Below are 20,413 nucleotides of genomic sequence, written 5' to 3' on the forward strand. Positions count from 1 at the left end.
AAGGGTTGGGGTGTGCAAGTCACAGAAGTCATACTTGCTATAAACTTACATACTTGAAACTTTTTTATTTTTTCTAATACCTTAATATTGCATTTTATTTGTTAAACTCAAAGGTCCATTTTTGCCACTTAAAATACCATCACCAAATCTAAAGCACGGTAAGCAAACATATTATTATTACGGTTCATAATGTTGTAATTAAACGCAGTGTACTTGTTACGTTAAATTTCAGGTTTTTCAAAGTCTAGCTGTTTCTGTTGAAGTGGACAGGTCTTGCATGTATGTTCACCAGCGTAAATCGACAGAACACCGAACCCTCGCAATGTTTCTACGGGCTAATATTCAATTAGAATGCATTGGAAATGAATTCTAGAGTGTAACTGGAGTTCAAACTCAAGTCCAATCGATTTACACAATATAAAACCGTTTAACGGCCTTAAGCGCGTATAAGTCAACGGACATGACCAGCGTCGCTCTTAAAGAGTGTCCGTTATCTAGACCTCTCACAGAGAGCTTTACTTTACACGAACCTAAAGAGAAAACTGTCAAATGTAGTAGTTTTATTAAAATCAGAAAAAATATTGATGCATGTTGCTCTTGTTTTATAAGCCGGGACATGTCTGGACAGACCCACATTGTCACAGGGTTGTGTTTGTCATACCCCATCTAGAATTTTACCTCGACATTGTTTGCCCCAGAATATTGAATGAATGATTTGATTAATTTAATGATAACTTCACAGCTATTATTGTTGCTGAAAACCCTAACCACATGGGACCCTCGAAACCGTAAAGAAAGTTCTCTAATTTTAAATGTGGACAAATGCATTCATTTTTCTGTAATTTGTGTTTATACAAATGTAAAACCGTTTATGGTGTAAACCACTGTTGTAATTTGTGTTTTGGTGGGAATTAATTAGGGTTGCCATGGTACTTTATAAACTTTATTACATTTATATATTTAGTTGTATAAGATGAGGTATTTTTCTTTCCTCTAAACAGTTTTACTTCTAAAGAAATGAATGACTATTTTAAAACGTATGTACAAAAAAATAAAATCATGACAACTTGCATGAGATTAGGACTCCATTCATATCAGTAACTCTAAGCTTTTTTTTTTTGTTCTACATGCAGAGGGTCCCCTCTTGGGGTCGTCCATCTATGTACATTCTCACACACAATGGTGGCCAAAAGTTTGGAATTATGTACAGGTTTTACTGTTTTGGAAGGAAAATTTTATCATTTCAATGCCACTTTGGTGAAATAAAGTACCAAAGTATAGTCTGGACATTACTGATGTAAAAAAATAATGCACTGTTTGAAAAAGTAATTTTTATTAAATCTGGACAGGCCCCATTTCCAGCAGTTATCACTCCAACACCTTATCCTTCAGTAATCATACTAGATTGCAAATTTGGTACTAGAAAATCAGCATTTGGTCTGTTAAACTAAGCTTAATATTGTCTTGTGTTTTTTTTTTTGTTGTTGTGTCGCCACAGTATGCAATTGACTGGCATTTCTTAAGGTCAATATGAGGTTAAAAAATTGAAAAAAAAAGATCCCACTTTCTCTAGAAACTCGTCAATCATTGTTTTGGGGAATGAAGGTTATATAGTGCTTGAAATTGCCAAAAAAAAACTGAAGATTTCACACAAAGGTTTACAATACAGTTTTCAAAGACAAAGAACAACTGGCACTAACAAGGACAGAAAGAGATGTGGAAGGCCAGATGTACAACTAAAGAAGTAAATAAATGCATCAGAGTCTCTAGTTTGAGAAATAGACCCCTTGCATGTCCTCAGCTGACAGCTTCATTTAATTCTACCCGCTCCACACAAGTTTAATGTACAACAGTAAAGAGAAGACTCAGGGGTGCTGGCCTTATTGGAAGAATTGCAAAGAAAAAGCCACTTTTGAAACCGAAAAAGAAAATTTTAGAGTGGGCAAAGAAACACAGGCATTGGACAGCAGATAATTAGACCAGTGTTATGGATCTTAACCCCATTGAGCTTTTGTGGGATCAGATAGACTGTAATGCCTCCTACACACTACACTAATTTCAAAAGACATCGGATCGTGGTACTGTTCATGTTACACAACTGTCTTGTTATGGAAGTCGTAGCGTTTTCAAATTGCATGAGGAATCGGCGACATGGGTGAACCCATTACAAAACCTTTCACTATTGACAAATCCCTGACGACTCTGCCTGGACTCCAAATTACTTTTCACAACGGAGTACATGCGAAAAGTGATACGAAAACAAATGCATGATCATATGTTATGCATTTCAGAATATAATGCTTATAGTTTTTAATCGCCTAAAGGCATATATTTTATTGGTTAAAATATGAAAAAGTACCTCCTACTGAAAAATCTACCTATTTGCTTACCTGACTGTCCAAAAGAATTGGCAATTCTCTCCAACACTTCTCTTTCTCCACCCGGTTGTGCTACAGTTCAGATGAAACATAAAATATGCACTGGTGCTCCTTACAATGTTCCTCTAATTTTTCCTCTTTCTTCGGTTCAATGAGACTTCCTTGATACCGCAGCCATGCTAGATGTTCTGTTGCAGGTAAATCGGGACTCCTCCCACCGAAACTCCCCGTGCCCCATTTCTTGCTCTCTCATTGGCTGTAGGTCAACGCTGCAGTTGTATTCAGTCAAAACACATTTCACACTGCGCGATTTGGAATCGCAGACAGGTCCAGATATTCAACATTCTAGATATCTCGCTGACGTCGGTGCTTCTCTCAAATAGCGTCTTTGATCGTTCATATATTGCGTTCGTCGCACACTGGAGCAAGCTCCGATTTGTCTATGCGATTTTAAGCCAGATTTTCGCTGACAAAAGCCTGAAATCATAGTGTAAACTGCATAAGGTGCTTGAAGTGCCCGACAAGACGGACACATCTATGGCAAGTGCTACAGGAAGTGTGGGGTGAAATGTCACCTGAGTATGTTTGACAAACTGACAGCTAGAATACTAAGGATCTGCAAAGCTGTCATTGCTGCACGTGGAGGATTTTTTCGATGAGAGTAGTTTAAAAAGTGCTTATATATATTTTTTTTTTTTTAAATTGTAATTTTTCACATTATTAACATTGTGATCAGTTGAATGCCACTTTGTTGACCTAAAAGTAACATTTTGTTTCCATGAGAGCTAAATCTGTACATTCCAAATGTATGTGTGCATTATATCAAAAATAGCACTTTCATATATTGTTTTTTTTTTTTATATTTTAGATGATTGACAAGGTTACTGGAGCTGGGGTTTTGCCCTTTGCAGTCCAGCTCAAAGCTCTTCTGGACAAAGAGGCCCGATATCAGCCCAAACTCTGTGGACTCCGACTCATTGAGTCTGCTCAGGATAATGGCCTGAGGATGACTGTCAAGTTGAGAGATTTTGAAGTGAGAGATCTTCTCACCTTGAAACAATTTTTTGGTTTCAGTGCAGAGACATTCTCCCTGGCTGTGAATCTTCTAGATCGATTTCTGGCTGTGATGAAGGTGAGAACATTGGTTGTCCATGTTTACCTCTCGGTTCTTTTCCTCCTGTATGTGTATCATGGTTTTCCTCAAGCAAGTCTTGACGGTCTTTTAGATGATTTCCTCAGATTCAGCCCAAGCACCTGTCATGTGTTGGCCTTTGCTGCTTCTACATTGCTGTGAAGAATTCAGAAGAGGAGAGGAATGTTCCTTTGGCCAGTGACCTCATCCGGATCAGTCAGAACCGCTTCACTGTCCATGACATGATGAGGATGGAAAAGATCATTCTGGAAAAGCTCTTCTGGAAGGTCAAGGCTCCAACTGCCCTTCACTTCCTTCGATTCTTTTACTTTCGCATTCAAGAACAGTTGGATACTGAAAGGTGAGCAACTGGACTTGCAGCAGATATGGATTTCATTTCAAATCTGATACAGTTTGATTACACCTCCCAACAAATTCTTTAAATTGTGTGTCAGATTACTGTGAAGTATCAATGTTCCTTTGCAGTAAGAGTTTTCTGAACATTGAGAGGCTTGAGGCTAAGTTGAAGGCTTGCCATTGCTCCTTTACTTTCACAAAAATTAAGGTAAGCTGTTTGCACCATTCTCCATTTTTAGTTTAAAACCATTATTATTAAACATGTATTTTTAGAGTTTATGAAGTTCTAGTGTTTGACTAAACCGGTCTCTACAGCCTTCGCTACTTGCTCTGTCCCTGCTGGCTCTGGAGATCCAGGAACAGTATGAATGTGAAGCTGTTCCTGCTCTGAAACGAGAGCTGGATGGTCTACAAGAGAGTTTGAGCGTGAGTTTCATCTTTCATTTTCAAGCAGCTTTTACTGACTTGACTTCAAACTAATAATGTTTACTTTGTTGTAAATGGGGTGGAGATGCAGCATTGCGCAACCCGTTTATAGAAAAGGGTTTATACATTTTAAATAACAAGTCTGGATTACAGTGGGTCATTTAAAACTGCCGATTGGTGAATCTTAATCTTTGTTGTGGTTAATTTTTGCTTTCTAGGTGAAAGATGGAGACCTGGTTTGTGTGAGAGAAGTTGTTGCTAAGTGCCTAGTTGAATATGCCACCACCAAGTGCTTGAAGCCAAATGGCCAGAGACTGCGATGGATTATTTCGGGTAGAACAGCACAACAGCTGAAGCACAGCTACTTCAAGATTGCTCATTTACCCACAATTCCTGAATATGCTTGTTAAGGTTGTTGGGTGCCCATACCTGGAGGTGCTGCTTCCCAGCTGATGATAATGTGATTTCTATTGGTACTTTTAATCCAGGTTGTGGGCACCCAACAATAATTTTCCAGAGCTTAATTTCTTTAAAAAGCTCTTAAAGAGTGCTTTATTTCTCTCCTCCCCAGTCATTTGTGTTATACCTACCATGAAAATATTTATTTTACATCAGCACTACCTCCAATGTAGAGGTTTCTAGTCAAGGGTGGGTTTCAGCAAGTTGTACAGCATACTCCTTTTTAATCTGTGCAAGAAGCGCTGGTTGTTTAAAGCAATGAAGTCTAGAACCGCCTAGGTCCTCAGTCCACTGTGTGGAAGAGGAGGGAGAAGGGTTTTGTGAATCAAAATGACAACGGAAAAGAGATCAGGCCCAAAACCCTTAAACTCCCACCCTAGGTTGTAAACCGTTGTAATGCACACTCCTACCCAAGGTGATGTTTTTTTTTCTTTCTTTTCTTATTATGGTGTTCTGCTTTCTAACATGATGTGATTAAAACGGGATGACTATGGATGCATGGTTTTAACTTTTAATTATATGCATATAATGGAAAAAACAAGGTAGTTGTAATTTACCAGGCTGAAGTTTTTTTGAATTTGGTTTCTCCTTACTCCAACTGTATGCGACTGACCATGTTTATACCTGGTATGAATTAGCATTCTAACATAAAATGAGTGGTGAAAATACAATTGAAGTTCTTTTGAATTTTATTTTCAAGTGGATTTAAATTCATAAAGACGTTTGTTTTGGTGCTAATCTGGAAGTTGAGAGCTGCATCCTACAAATGTATGTAGTTGAACCTTTCAATAAAATATTGAAATGTTAAATTCCTCTTTGTCATGCCTGAGGGAACACATTTAATAATGGTTGTTATTCACCAATAGAAATTCAAAGAACAGCTGACCTAACAATCCAAACTCCTGTGGTAGAAGTAAAAAAATTGACATTTCTAAAATTTAAGAACGGTAAAGGCTTTACTCATAAGGCTGCTTTTAATAGAGTATGGTTTCATATCAACAGCCAGAAGTTGTGACTTTTGTTAAAAACTTTATTTCTATATGAACCGTATCCAATTAAGGAACTTAGTGCTGTTTTGAGTGGCTGAGACTAAATCAATTCACGAATAACTGCAGTCCATTTTATTTTTGCAAACTTGAGAAATCTGGTCCATCACCTTGAAAGTTCCCAGAGATCTCTGTGCCGCTAAAATCAAATCCAGGGTTCTATTTGAAATGGGGAAAAGGAAAAATGCACAGTTAATGCATAAAATATATATTTTTTTATTTGGAGCCGTTAAAGTCTCAAAAGGTTTCCTGTCAGGGTAAAATGTGGTGCTTTTATTTAGTTGTTAAGCCAAGGAGAAAGGAGTTAGAGGTAAAACTTTAGTAAAATACTTTATTTCATATTGTGTCCTATTAATTGGAACCATAGACACTTTTCACATTACCATCTTCTGGAATGTGAAGGTAAATTTGTATAGCGGTGAATGGGTGACCACAGCAAATATGTTATGATGGCAGTCAGAGAAGAGAACTCTCTAAGCAGCTGTATTACAAAGCCATTGCAGTTCTGATAACTAGTTTTCAAAATTCCAGGCTTTACATCTGAAAATGGTCTAAGAAAACCATTGGGAATCACTGGGCCATAGAAACAAGAATCATTGGGGAATATATGAATGATTTACATTACAAAGTCTAATTTTGCTGCACATTCTTGGCATTTCCCTGAAAATATCCATATACCAGCCTGGTGTATGTTTAATATAAAGAATGTTTTAAAGTAGTAAAAAAAAAGACTTTCCACATCACAAACATCAAGGTTGAAGGAAAGCCCCAGCTTATGCCAATGCATCTGACAAACTTTACCCCTACAGCATCTTTTTGGGGGAAAATCCTTTATTTAATAAATCAAGGATAAACATTTTCTAGATAATTTAAATGGTTTTATACATTGGCAACCCACCAACATGTACAATATACATTAATATTATAGACCTGGATAAATTTGCTTTTACAGAACTCATTTGACTGGTCATGTAGAAAAATAAAATTAGCAAAACAGTTTACAATACAAAAATGCTAATCACGACATATTCACTGGCAACTGCACATATATGGTCATATGACCAAATTTGCACACAGTTTCCTAGATAAAGGGGAGACACATTTTACACCACTCTCGAATTAACTGTGACCGAATGTGATATTTATTACAGGCTTAAGATATTGAACATACCTCTCTCTGGAATCTCTCAAGTGTGAGTTTTCTTTGCATCTGATCCTGCACCCATGGATCAGCTGCATACTCTCCTTCTAACAGAGACTGCCAGCAGTTCCCAGCCTCTCGATTTGTTTTCATTAGAACTATCTGGATAATTTTTTTGTCCTCTAAATGACAAAACATAAAAAGGCTATCCAGAGAAGTTTATTTTTACATTATAAGGCAATGTACTTGTACTGTTTACTGTGACATGAATTTATGAGTTTTACCTATGTCCATGTAGCTTCATCACCAACTGTGGATCCAAACAGCTTTCCCTGTGAGATGACTCATTGGTGTTAAACTTAAGTAGCTAATTTAAAATTTGTGTCCAAGTAACACATATATTAGACAAGACTAATAACATATGGCAGTAATATGTAAAAGGGCTTGACAGTACATTGACAGTACATCTCTCCATAATACAACCCCAATTCTGAAACAAAAAGGAGTGATTTGTAAATTCTATTCACCCAGCAGAATTTTCGCCCGTTCATCAATTTTACAGGTCTTCAGCTGCACAATTGTGAGGGCCCTCGTTGCCGTATTTTGCGCTTCATAATGCACCATACATTCTCAATTGGAGACAGATCAGGACAGCAGACAGGCCAAACTAGCACCTGCACTCTCGGCTTACACAGACATGCACTTGTAATCCAGGCAGTATGTGGTTTGAAGTTGTGCGGCTGGAAAACCGAAAGGTTGCATCCGAAACCAGGAAAATGCTGCCTCCAGAAGCTGTACAAGGAGGTAGAAATGGATCAAGGAGATTTCACCAGATTGATTTTTGAATGCAGTATATATGTGTCCTTCGGCACCTATTAAATCCTACAATACTATGCACTCAGATCCACGGCAGTTGATTTGAAGAAAATAAAAATGGTGGCAGAAAAGGCGGTTAATAGCCAGATTGTGAATAAACCTAAGTTTTTCCCCACTTTTGTGGTTCGGTTGGATGAATGAAGTAGATGCGTTAATTTTAGTGGACCAGAGGTCAGAGGAGTGGCTGAGGACCAGGCGACGGCGTGTCTGGGGACAGGCAAGCCAGTTTTTCTCTCTCTCTCTCTCTGTTGCTCAGCCTCACTCTTTCCCTCTCCCCTTTCCCTCCCTTCGTCTCTCCCAGGGCTCCAGAAAGGCGGGAATGGCCTGCCAGCAGGGCACGACTGGAAGGGCAACACCACCCCTCCAAGAAGGGAAAGGAAGTGAGTAAGTCATCACAGGGGTTTCCCCCCCGTGATGGAGGACTGTGACGAGGTGAAGGGCGGGGCCGGGCCGCGAGGACACAAGCCTGGCCCCGAATCGGGCTAATCAATCAGGAGGGGGATAAAGACTAGTCAGAGGTGCCAGTTTGGGAGAGAGAGAGCCATATGAAGCCACTTCATATGAAGCAAACTATGTGTTTTATGATTTTTTAAGTTGAGTTTATGTCATTAAAGTTTACGCTTATTGTTCTGCCGGTGCAATGTAATTACATTATATTGTATGAAACTTAAATTGCTAAGTTCTGTAAACTGTTACAGTGGAATCATTATTAACACTGTTGTAGCAGATGGTTGTATTTGGATTTTTGCCATAGCATATAATATTATTGATTGAAAATATGACCTTTTTTCTTAACAGAAAGCTGCAATTTTCAAAACTTAGTAAGTAGCTTGTCAAAAATCCCCTTACAGAACAAAGCAATGCACAAAATAATATGAAAAATGTGTAAGAAAAGTTAAAGTTGGCAAATATAATAACTTACTGAGATAAGCTGCAGAGGACACCGGCGACTCACTTATTTTTACAAGCATTACTGGCTGAATTCAATGCCCAGGTTAGTTAGCAGGTTTGTCGGTGTTCGAGTCCAAAACAACGTCACTCCCTCCACTGTTGCTTTTGCTTATGTCCTTCTTACAGTCCCTGTATTCCCTTATGTGTTTTTCAATTTGTTTATAATTTGGTCAATTGTCCGATTGAAGACAGCATGCATCATTTTGTGCTGTATCTTCATCGTCGTAGAGTATTTTTTCCTTTGCAATCTCTCTAGTTTATCTTGGATCTTTGTAAATACCATATTGCAAGTAGAGCAGTCATTTTGTCGTGTTACCTGAATGCTTTTGATGTCTGATAATTTTGTGGGTATTGTTGTCATAGAGCAAAGTAGTACTTTCCTTGCTGCAGACAGTAACTACTGTTGTTATTGGCACTTCATCGGTTCTTAAATGTTTTCACATCTTAAGATTCAAGTTTAATGGTTAAACACTGTGAAAAGAAACTTCAATGACACTGTAGGAGGATGACGCTCCTCGTTAAGCGTGTGCTTGTGATTGATTCAGCGAGAGTGAGGGCGGGGCCTTGATTTCGCGGCTTTACTTCCTGCTCACTACCTGCGCAGGTCTGGTCCCGAAATCGCAACTGCGCAGACTCAAGTCCCAAGATGTCAGCGCCATATCGGGACACTGACGGCTTCAGTTCTCACCAATGGAAAAGAGCGAAGGGATGTCGTCCATCTTTTTTTACAGTCTATGGTAAAATCACTCAGATTTAATTCAATAACTGTACACACACCTACCTTGCAAATACATTACCAATTGCACATGTACATCCGCCATTCTATGGTATATGTCCTATTATTTGTATGTCTATATATACTCTTATCGTTTTATATTCTGTGTCTCACTGTAACATTCTGAGTGCACTTGTTTCTCCTATCACCAAAAAAGATTCCTTGTGTATTTGAGAAAACTTGGCAATAAAGCTCATTCTGATTCTGATCTTGAAATTTGATGCCCAACTACTCTTTACCCTGTTGCTAAAAAAGAAAGTGGATTTTCTTAATCCCTTAATTAGATTATTCCCAAAGTATTCCACCTCACATTCAGCCCTACACATACACTGACAGTCAAACCAACAAGACAGAGTGTATTAGTTAGTCTATAAAATTCTCACACTTATTCGTAGTACACGATGAATTCTAACTATTGGAAGCCACAAAAATGGCTCTACTTTTGGCCTTTTAATGTTTAACAAGGTAAGTATATCTTCTACTTATATTCAGCCTACTAAATGCATTTATACTTAAATGCTTAATTTAATTGGACTTCAGTGATGCATTTACCTAGAAGAGTTTTAAAGCCAATTTCTCTCTATTTAGTGTTGCATATGTAATAGGAAACCAAAAGATAAATTCATAAAACGAATAGAAAGATAACACGAATTCTAGATGGACGTCTAGAGGGCTATGACCATCGATTACGGCCAGGATCTGGAGGTAAGCACAGACTTCACAGTATATGATATTATAACAATATATGTGAATGTGACATTTATTACTTATTTATTATAATGTTTACATTTACTTTAAAGTTAACAATATAACAGGGTTAAATATATGCATTAAAGCATCTTTAAAAGAGCAGTTTGTGATCACATTGGCAGGATATTTCCATATGTATGTATGTATGACATACTTTATCTCTATATTATCTTTCCAGTCTCTGTTACTGAAGTCAAAACAGACATATTTGTCACAAGTTTTAGACCGGTGTCTGATGTTAAAATGGTCAGAAAAAACTGCACCCAGCACCTCTTTCTCAATTTCTTGCAGATTTATTACAAATTAACATAATTTCTATTTCATTTTGTTGTGTTTTATTCATGTTCGAACTTCATATTGCAGCAAAATGTAATTATAGTGCTTTCTGCCCTGTAGGTAAAACAATTTCTAAGCAGATAATAAGCAAAAGTTTTATTTCTGTCTCACAGTGCAAATGTTTGTTCATACTATCGTGTTTCTTCAAATAATTTATAAAATGGCCAAAAAGAAATTATGTATTCATTTTGGTTGGAAGCACAGATAAAATAATAATTTTTTGTAATAATGTTTTTTTATTGATTCATATGTACATGACAAAGAAAAACCCAACACATATACAAGGAATCAACATTTACATTCCACCCTGATCCTCAACAAATACCCTTTGTGTCCACATAATAACACACACACACACACACACACACACACATACATAGAGAAAAAATCATACATACATAATTATGTATGATTATTATATATATATATATATATATATATATATATATATATATAATAATAATCATACATAATTAAACTAAACTGCACTAACCCCTAAACCCCGGCATTCAACTTACCACTTCCTCAAATGCAGCTACCCTCCCCATTTCCACACACCACTCAGAAAAAAAGGAATCTCCATTTGCCATTAAACCCCTTAACATTATTTGCTTGCTGATCATGAGACTGGTCAGAACCCAATCTTTAATGTGATTATCCCCCAAATGTATGACCGCCCATCACCCAAAATACAGAGTCTGGGACAAAGTAAAATTTAAATGTTCAAAACGTCACACATATAATTCTGAACCTTTAACCAAAAATCTTGGATTTTATCACACCCCCAATAGTTAAGTTTAACTATTATATTTAACTATAATAAGTTTATCATTCAGACCAAAGAGTGTAACGCAGTCAATGGAAAGGAGGAGGCGAGAACCGGCTTGTCAATATAAATAATATTTTAATGATAAACTTAAAAGACAACAAACACACTTATGACGGACATGTCCGTAAACTATCTCTCTCTCCCGCACAATCCTCTGCAGTCAGCCTTTATCCCTCTCGGAGCCGTGTGTGTATGATCATGACCCGGCCCCGCCTTCCGCCCTGCCACAATCTTTATCGGATGATCTAAAAAAGTTGGCCAGAATTGATCGGGGCCTGTTTCCCTCAGCAGATCTGCAAGCCGGGACTCTGTGAGCTTGCTCGATTTCCAGCTTATAGCCTGTTATGTTTAGCAGAATCGGGAAGAGCTCGTCTAGGAATTTCACCATATGTCTGCCTTCTTCATACTCAGGAATTCCAGCAATCCATACATTGCATCTTCGGCTCCTATTTCCGAGATCTTCCAGTTTGTTTGTTTTTTGGTCGTTGGCGGATTAGTGGATAATTCCCTTTCCGATGACTCCAGATAATCTATCTGTTTCTCAAGATCTGCCACTCTTGTAACCAACTCAGAGAATTTTGTTTCCATCTGCGTAATCGATCGACGTATTACAGCGAGATCCTCCAAGTCATCAAACAACCTTCGTCAGCATCACCAACATGTTGGACTGTCGAGTTCCCGGTCTGCAGGCCTATTTAGTTTTCTATTCTTTTCTCATGCCTCCAGATGCTTATACTAACGGTGAAATAATCTACACATGGAGGAATGGTCTTGAAGCATCAATAGATATTCCTCCAGAGTCTTCAAGCTTACTACACTTTAACCTTGTTCGCCAGACCATGTCCAGTGAAACATATAGGTTCAGCAAAGGTATGCTTTTATCAGATGACTGCTCGTGAGTTTAGTTGTGCCCTCTTTTCTTATAAGTTTACAAACCCCATTTTGTGTTTTATTTAGTTCTGCCATGAAGAAGCTGCATAACAGATAATTAAGTATATTCCACAAGACAAAATAATAAATGAAATTGCACAAATTATACTGGTCAAAAGTTTACACACCCTTGGTTCTTAATATTGTGTGATGCTTTTTTGAGCATCATTGACTGTTTGCAGCCTTTTGTGATAGTTGTGGATGGATCCCTCAATTGTCCTGAGTGGCAAAGCTGGATCTCAACCACATTGGGCCACAAGAACATTGGGCAGCTTTACTGTCCAGGACAATCCAGGGTCACAATTATCACTAAGGATGCGAGCAGTCATTGATGCTCAATAAGATAACACATAATATTAAAGGGATATTTTACACCAAAATAAACATTCTATTGTCATTTACTAAAAATTTACAGCATATTACTTTCTTACTTGCAAGGAGCACAAACAAAAATGATTGACTTCTTGACGTGCCATGTTTAAATTGCAGGCAACTGTGAATGAGATTTAAAAGCTGAGGCCAAGATATTTAGTGAATAACAACAGTCTGTTCTTTACATAAAGCTATTGTAGAAGACTTGGCATATAGCGCATGAGTGGTATAGATCACTTTTATGGAGATTTTTGGTTATTTTTTTGAGTTTGACAGCCCCAGTTCCCATTCAATTCCATTGTATTAAAAACAGCTTAGGTGTTCTGCAAAATATCTTCATTTGTGTTCCACAGAAGAAAGAAAATCATAGGGTTTTGAAACAATATAAGGGTGAGTAGAATATGACATAATTTAAATGTTTGTGTAAACTACCAAGGATTTAAACCTGTGAACAGGATAAGTTGTGTAAATTCAGTTATTCTTGGTCTTGTGGAATTTATGTAAATATCTGTCAAATAGCTTGACAACTAGCAAACAAAATGCAGATTTTACGTTTGAATGAATGTTAACATCTTGCAGAATCTCCCAATTGTATGTAAACTTCAGCAGAACTGTATTTGTATATTCACTGATATCATGTCTTGAACTGTTGACACTGTGAATGTATACTTAATTGTGTGTGTGTGTGTGTGTTAAGAGCTAAGTCAGGCTGATCAGTTGCCAGTTTCCCTTCTGAGAGACAATCAAAGATGCTTAACTAATCAGTTCTAATTTATGCTGTCTCTCTTTAAAAATAGCTGCCATTTATTAAGCCTGTTCCATCCTATGATTGTTAATCGTGGATGACCTCAGTAAAAAAACTTTAAGGCAGGCAAAAAGCAGTGGCCACCTGCGGAGGACCCATCAGATCTGTGGGAAGTTGATCAGGCACAAATAACAGAATAGACTGTGGCACAGTTAATGTATCAAAAGAGCTTTCCTTTGCTCTTTCTCTTCTGAATTAGATTTTCTTGTAATTACAGATCCTAGAGCCAAAATTCCCTCTATAGTTTTTGAAACATGTTTAGCCAAACTCCCCTGATCAAAGCGTCATATGGATGTGTTTAGATTTGACTTTAGATTTTTTCTCTGAATACTCATTTGCATGACATACCCTTATTAGTATCCTCCTCTCTTCTCTTGGCCCTGTCCAGGTCTGTATTCTGTCCAGGTTGTCCATTTCTATCTTCAGAGGAAGCTTGACTACCATCTCATCCAAACATACGTCCCCCTCATTATGGTAGTTGTGCTCTCACAAGTCGCATTCTGGATCAACAAGGAATCTGTTCCAGCTCGTACAGTAGCAGGTATGAGTGTTTTCTTTTGGGACTTTTGACTTAAGTTATTTTCCTGTTCAGCATCAGTGATATAATCTTATAAATATAGTTTATTCCATATGAATATATACAAACTATAAATATGGTTGCTTTTATATTATTATTAAAGTTATATTTTTTTAATTATTTTTATTGACTTTGTGCCTCGTAAATACTTTTTGATTCAGATCACTATCATAAGGCACAATTTTAATTTAGGGTACGACATTAAACAATTATTATGACAACATTATATTGAATATACACATACATTTATATTCAGTATATAATAAAACTAGAAAAGAACCTATTTTATATATCTGAGTCTGAAACATGGTGATAAACAGCATTTATTACGTAATATTCGAAAAAGGAATTACTAAAAATGTTGGAATAGAATTAAACTGATTTCTACACAGGGGCTCAAGTGCATCAGGGATTCATTTATTTGAACTAGTCAACCTGATCTCATGAAAATTCGTACAAACATTGCACAATGTTGTTCGCATAAACTTGTACGATTTCATCACATGCAAACTCCCGGATATCTAATGCTGAAGTAAGTGCAAGGTCCGCGCACGCAGCGCTAAAGACATACTTATTATTATTATGCCCTTACCCAAACCCCTTATCTAAACTTAACCAATCAGTAATGTGTAAACATGATAGGAAGCTGTTGTTTGTTACAGAAGCAAGTAATTGTCACGTATTAGATGGAAGCGATGTCTAGCGACGTCATTGGCTTTAGTGAATGTCGTGGGAATTCAAACAAGTGCAGTTGTATGATATCATACGAACTAGCCAAATTTAGAAAGTCGTTTGAATCCTGACGATCCACTGTCCGAACGAACCGATTCACTTAAATCAATTTGACTTTTTAACACTACATAGAAGTGAATCATTGATTTTAGCTGATTCATTTACACAAACTGTCCAAACGAACCAATTAACGTACATGATTTGGAACAGTTCTACACGTAATAAAAGAGGACAGCTACTGGAAAAATCCAAGCAAAGCCACTGAAATTGCTGAATTTAAATGCTTCAACTAGTGGTCATAATTGCTTATTGTCTGAAGTTCTGTTTTTAATGTGTTCCAAATATTTGTGGCTTTATTTGTAATATTTTCACTCAGCAACATACACTGTAGAAATGTTTTATCAGGTAGCCTAAAATGTGCTTCATGTGGTAACATCTAAAATAACTGGTTTTATTTAAGTCAAAAATTAATTTGTCTACATCAGATTACACCAATGAAAGTAGTTTTTAGGTTAGATCAGGTAGAAATAGCTCCTTATGGCAACTTATGGCATCTTACCACTTTTTACAGCTTTGAACCCATCAAAAACAATCTACCCTTTTTCACATAATGCCCTCTGACCTTCAGGTGTCACCACTGTGCTCACCATGACAACCCTAAGCATCAGTGCCCGGTCCTCACTGTCCAAATGATCCTACGCACCACCATGGATTGGTTCATTACTGTTTGCCTTTGCAGCCTCGGCTCTCATTGAGTTTGCTGCGGTGAACTACTTTGCCATGCTGAAGGCCAACAGGGAGAAACACAGGCTCTCCAGGGCCTCCATTCAGGAGTCCACAGCTCAGGGCAGTGATGATGAGACCGAGACGGTAACTATCTCCTCTGAGCCCTACTTAGAGCCCTCAGAGCATAATTAACAGCATACCGTGGTCAAGTGCAGCAATGCAAAATTATGTAAGACAGTTAGACTTGCTCGACTTGCTAAACTTTATTCATCTTACTCCATTGACAGTTAATTCTGTGTTATGTTTATTAAACATATACCTCACTAAATTTGATTAGTTTTAATGCTTAAATTATTCTCATAAAAGTCTAATTAAGTCTCATTAATGACCTAATATATATATATATATATATATATATATATATATATATATATATATATATATATATATATATATATATATACATAAAAATGTTCTTGTTTAAGAATTTTGGACAACAAGAACAAAATACTGATTGAGAACATGTTTTCTGTTTGGCTCATGGTTACGTGATATGCACAACACGAGCAATGCTCCTCACAAGCCAGTGAACCGTATCACTGTTATTGTGATTCTAAACGAGTATTGCATACATGTATCTCCCACAGGGATGGTTAAATACGTTTACAGATATACATATTTAGCACTCACCAACAATCACAGCTCATGGTTTGACCTTTGTTGTGTTAAGAGGAGCTTTTCTCTGTAAAGGCAGTGTTCAGATGACATAGTCCTCCATGAGAAGTAATTTACCTGCAACGTGCGTACAGCTCTCACAGGCACAGGATGAAGCCATGTGTGAATTGTAGTTCTTATCGGTTGTGCTGAGTGAGATATGCTAATTCTAAAGGCGTGTAGCGTCTCCCGGGACTGCTCTCTCACGTGATGAGCTCATAGTGGGTGTTTTAAAAATAGCACCCCGTATTAAAATTGCGAGCCATGACTCTTTTAATCTCTCACCTGCACTGTGGATCCACTCGCTCCAGTTCTCTGTCTCTGGTTTAGAGACTGGGAATGGGGAAAGATCTGTGTGACCAAATTAAGTTGCAGTAGATGGGAGGTTTAGTTTAAGAGTGTCATTAAATTATTAGAGATAAACCAATATATCAGCTGTTATGTCGTGTTATGTTTTGTCATGGTATGTCTTGTCCCTGTTCTTTCTCTTTACTCTGTCGCCCTCTGCTGCCCTCTTTCGTTACCTCTCCTTTCCCTCTTCTCTCCTTCTCCAGCTGTTCCCTATCTTCCCCTGAATACTCCGCTAATTCTCTTCCCACCTGTTCCCGTTTTCCTCTGATTGTCTTCTCTACTTCTTTCTCTGTTTTCGCTGCATCCTTTGTCGAATTATCACTTGAGTTTCTCTCTCCTAGGAATACATGCTCTGTCCGGTTAGTCCAGTCCAGTCCAGTCCAGTCCAGTCCAGTCCAGTCCAGTCCAGTCCAGTCCAGTCCAGTCCAGTCCAGTCCAGTCCAGTCGGCATCCGCCTCACATAACTACCTGTTCACTCCTAACACCCGTTATTTGTATTCTGTCCAGCTCGCCTGGCGCTGCGAGAGAAGCGGGCTACCACTATTGCTTCCTCGACCCTTGTCAACCCTGGGGGAGACCTACAGCCAGTTGCCGCTCACTGCTACCCTCGGCTGCTACATTGTTTCGCCTCTCAGCGTATTAAGAAGTTTTCTGTTTTTTGCATCGCCCACTCTGCGGGTTGTTTATGTTCACTTTTATTCTCTCAAGGAGAGATTTATGTTTTTCATTATTGGCAACTTGAACCTACATTAAAAGACTCCTTTTGTTAATTCGCTTTTGGGTCCTCACTTGCCCACACAACAGAAGAATTCGACCAAGATGGACCCAGCGACTCCTGATCCATTCCACACGGCTGTCGAGTTCCAGGGAGCTATGTTGGGCAGACACGAAGAGGAGCTCTCTGCTGCGCGTCACGCCGTCGAAGCCCTGGCTGTTCAGGTCACCGATCTCACCAAGCAGATACACCTTCTTCGCCTCGACTCAGCCACCGTTTCACGACCCTCCGGCTCACCTGAACCAAGGATTAATAACCCCCCGTGCTTCGCTGGTGAGCCTACTGAATGCCGCTCGTTCCTCACTCAGTGTGACGTTGTGTTTTCTCTTCAGCCCTCTACTTACTCCCAGTGCAGAGCACGCATCGCCTATGTGATATCGCTCCTCTCCGGACGGGCTCGCGAGTGGGGAACAGCGATCTGGGAGGCGGAGGCTGAATGCACCAACCGTTATTCAGACTTTAAGGAGGAGATGATAAGGGTCTTCGACCGCTCTGTTTTCGGTGAGGAAGCTTCACGGGTCTTGTCTTCACTTCGTCAGGGTATGCGATCCGTCACCGATTACTCCATTGAGTTTCGCACCCTTGCTGCCTCCTGTGATTGGAACGAGCCGGCCTTACTCGCTCGTTTTTTGGAGGGACTCTGCGCGGAGGTTAAGGATGAGATTCTCTCCCGAGAGGTTCCCTCGAGTGTTGACTCTGTGATCGAGCTCGCCATCCGGATTGAGAGAAGGCTCGACCTGCTTCACCGGACTCGTGGAAAGGACTTTGCTTTTACCACTATTTCCCTTTCTCAGTGCTACCAACCTCCGGCACCGTGGCTTCCGAGCCCATGCAGCTGGGGGGCATCCGCATATCCTCTAAGGAGAGGGAGCGAAGAATTATCAAGCGCCTCTGTCTCTACTGCGGTTCTGCTGTCCACTTTGTTTCCTCTTGCCCGGTAAAAGCCAGTGCTCACCAGTAAAGGGAGAGCTACTGGTGAGCGCTACTACTATGGTCTCTCCTTCGAGGTCTTGCACTACCCTACCTGTCCATCTCCGTTGGCCCGGCGCTTCTGCCTCCTGTAGCGCTTTGATTGACTCTGGGGCCGAGGGCTGCTTTATGGGCGAGACTTGGGCACGAGAGCATGATATCCCTCTAAAGAGGTTAGATGAGCCCACGGCCCTGTTTGCCTTAGACAGTAGTCCCCTTCCCAAGGTTCGGCGTGAAACGCTACCTTTAACTCTCACTGTTTCTGGTAATCATAACGAGACTATTTCTTTTTTTATTTTTCAGTCCCCTTTCACCCCTATAGTTTTAGGCCATCCCTGGCTAGTTCTGCATAACCCCACTATTAATTGGTCTAGGAATACCATCCTTTCTTGGAACGTGTCATGTCATGTGAATTGTTTAATGTCTGCTGTTCCTCCCCTTTCTCTTCTTCACAGGAGGATCCTGGTGATTTGACGGGAGTGCCGGGGGAGTATCACGATCTGCGGGCGGTGTTCTGTCGGTCCCGGGCCACTTCTCTTCCACCGCGCCGTTCGTATGACTGTAAGGTTGAGCTTTTTCCGGGTACCACTCCGCCTCGGGGTAGACTTTACTCGCTGTCGCCGTAGAGGATTATTTATCTGTTTCTCTCGCTGCCGGTACTATCGTTCCCTCCTCCTCGCCCGCCGGAGCAGGGTTTTTTTTTTGTTCAGAAGAAGGACGGATCCTTGCGCCCCTGCGTTGATTATCGAGGGCTGAATGACATAACAGTTAAGAATCGTTATCCGCTTCCTCTTATGTCATCGGCCTTCGAGATCCTGCAGGGAGCCAAGTTTTTTACTAAGTTGGACCTTCGTAACGCTTTTTGGGACTTTAAAGTTCTGTCCACCATTCACTTGCATTGTATGGACTTACAGAGCTTAAATATTCTTATTAACATTTTTGTTTGCATTCTGCAAAAGAAAGAAAGTCATACACATCTGGGATGGCAGGAAGCTGAGTAAATGATGAGAATTTTCTTTTTTGGGTGAACTATCCCATTCATTTTAACCTGTTTGTGATAGGAGTCCATCAAACTTAACTTCCAAATGAACCATTAAACACAATTTTTCTTGCAAAGATATGTCTATTCATAATTTGTGTTAATCAGTACCATGAATGCTGCATCTATTTTTGTTATATTTTAAACCTAGTGCATCTTGATCCATGCCATCCACTTGACCTCTTTTTATTTTCCTATATCCTCCGTCTGAAACCAGTGGCTTTAGCCGTAGGAGAAGGGTGAACTCTGTGTCTGAGTTGCCCGGCACTCGTGTTCCCATCTTCCTTCAGGACTCCGCCATCCCACCCAACATGATGCTGGCAGGTACCAGTTCCATAGACAAAGACACCCACTTACTTTTCCCTCTGTCTTTTGGAATCTTTTAACCTTGTCTACTGGTATATCTACCTCAGCAAAGACACCATGGAGAAGCCCAGGTCAGTGATCTTCAGTGCTAACGAACATTCTCTCTGTTCCATCGGAGACTATGTATGTTATAAGAATGGGAAGAAAGGAAGAAAAATCACAAATTAGACAAATTAGATATCACTTGTGAATTTATAGTCATTTTACAAAGGCTTTAAATGCAGCTCTTTCGAAAAACTTTTCGTTTTATTAATAAATTCATTAATTTTATAATTGAATCAAATTCTGTCACCACTATATGTGACATTAAAGCACTTCACAGAGTAAGAGGGGGATGCTTCTTAACCACTGACAGGCCTCACTACAAAATGTAGACCTCATAGTGACAAGGACCCTATAATAAGACCTTGATTTTGATTACTTTGGCAACATTTTTTCCTGAATTTAAATTTTTACACTGAATGCTTGTGATGCGGTATGCTTCCATTTTCAGGAAACTATGATGACACACAGGTTTCGACTGGAACTTCTATCGAGGCTGTTATACATAAATAATTTCTAAAGGAAAAATAGCCACAGGACTTGAGAGGCGAAAAACACG

The 20,413-nt window shown here is 39.1% G+C and overlaps 2 protein-coding genes and 1 pseudogene across 2 annotated transcripts; 2 read left to right on the plus strand and 1 right to left on the minus strand.

Moving 5' to 3' along the window:
• The first annotated feature begins 4 nt into the window (after positions 1 to 4).
• On the plus strand, positions 5 to 5,528 carry LOC127663321 (cyclin-G1-like). The gene is made up of 6 exons (XM_052154846.1): positions 5 to 158; positions 3,247 to 3,510; positions 3,618 to 3,871; positions 3,997 to 4,075; positions 4,183 to 4,293; positions 4,512 to 5,528. The coding sequence occupies exons 2-6, from the start codon at positions 3,247 to 3,249 to the stop codon at positions 4,701 to 4,703; spliced, it is 900 nt and encodes a 299-aa protein (XP_052010806.1). The 5' UTR covers positions 5 to 158; the 3' UTR covers positions 4,704 to 5,528.
• A 345-nt stretch (positions 5,529 to 5,873) lies between these two features.
• LOC127663270 (nudC domain-containing protein 2-like) lies at positions 5,874 to 7,490 on the minus strand. Its single transcript, XM_052154783.1, has 4 exons — positions 7,467 to 7,490; positions 7,228 to 7,271; positions 6,970 to 7,126; positions 5,874 to 5,957 (listed from the first exon to the last, which is right to left on the minus strand). Exons 1-4 carry the CDS (start codon positions 7,488 to 7,490, stop codon positions 5,874 to 5,876), a joined length of 309 nt encoding a protein of 102 aa, XP_052010743.1.
• Positions 7,491 to 7,658: 168 nt separating this feature from the next.
• Positions 7,659 to 19,980, plus strand: LOC127663272 (gamma-aminobutyric acid receptor subunit alpha-4-like; annotated as a pseudogene).
• The last annotated feature ends 433 nt before the right edge of the window (positions 19,981 to 20,413 follow it).

The sequence above is a fragment of the Xyrauchen texanus genome, chromosome 23 (assembly GCF_025860055.1).
Source record: "Xyrauchen texanus isolate HMW12.3.18 chromosome 23, RBS_HiC_50CHRs, whole genome shotgun sequence".
NCBI classification, from domain to species: Eukaryota; Metazoa; Chordata; class Actinopteri; order Cypriniformes; family Catostomidae; genus Xyrauchen; species Xyrauchen texanus.

Excerpts from the sequence above, each read along its gene's own strand:
- LOC127663270 (XM_052154783.1), bottom strand. The coding sequence starts at position 7,490 with ATGAACGGGCGAAAATTCTGCTGG. Across the intron at positions 7,272-7,466 it reads ACGGGCGAAAATTCTGCTGG|GGAAAGCTGTTTGGATCCAC; the intron begins GTGAATAGAATT and ends GTCATCTCACAG. Across the intron at positions 5,958-6,969 it reads TTGAGAGATTCCAGAGAGAG|AACCCTGGATTTGATTTTAG; the intron begins GTATGTTCAATA and ends CATTTCAAATAG.
- LOC127663321 (XM_052154846.1), top strand. The coding sequence starts at position 3,247 with ATGATTGACAAGGTTACTGGAGCTGGGGTTTTGCCCTTTGCAGTCCAG. Across the intron at positions 3,872-3,996 it reads GAACAGTTGGATACTGAAAG|TAAGAGTTTTCTGAACATTG; the intron begins GTGAGCAACTGG and ends GTTCCTTTGCAG. Across the intron at positions 4,294-4,511 it reads GTCTACAAGAGAGTTTGAGC|GTGAAAGATGGAGACCTGGT; the intron begins GTGAGTTTCATC and ends TTTGCTTTCTAG.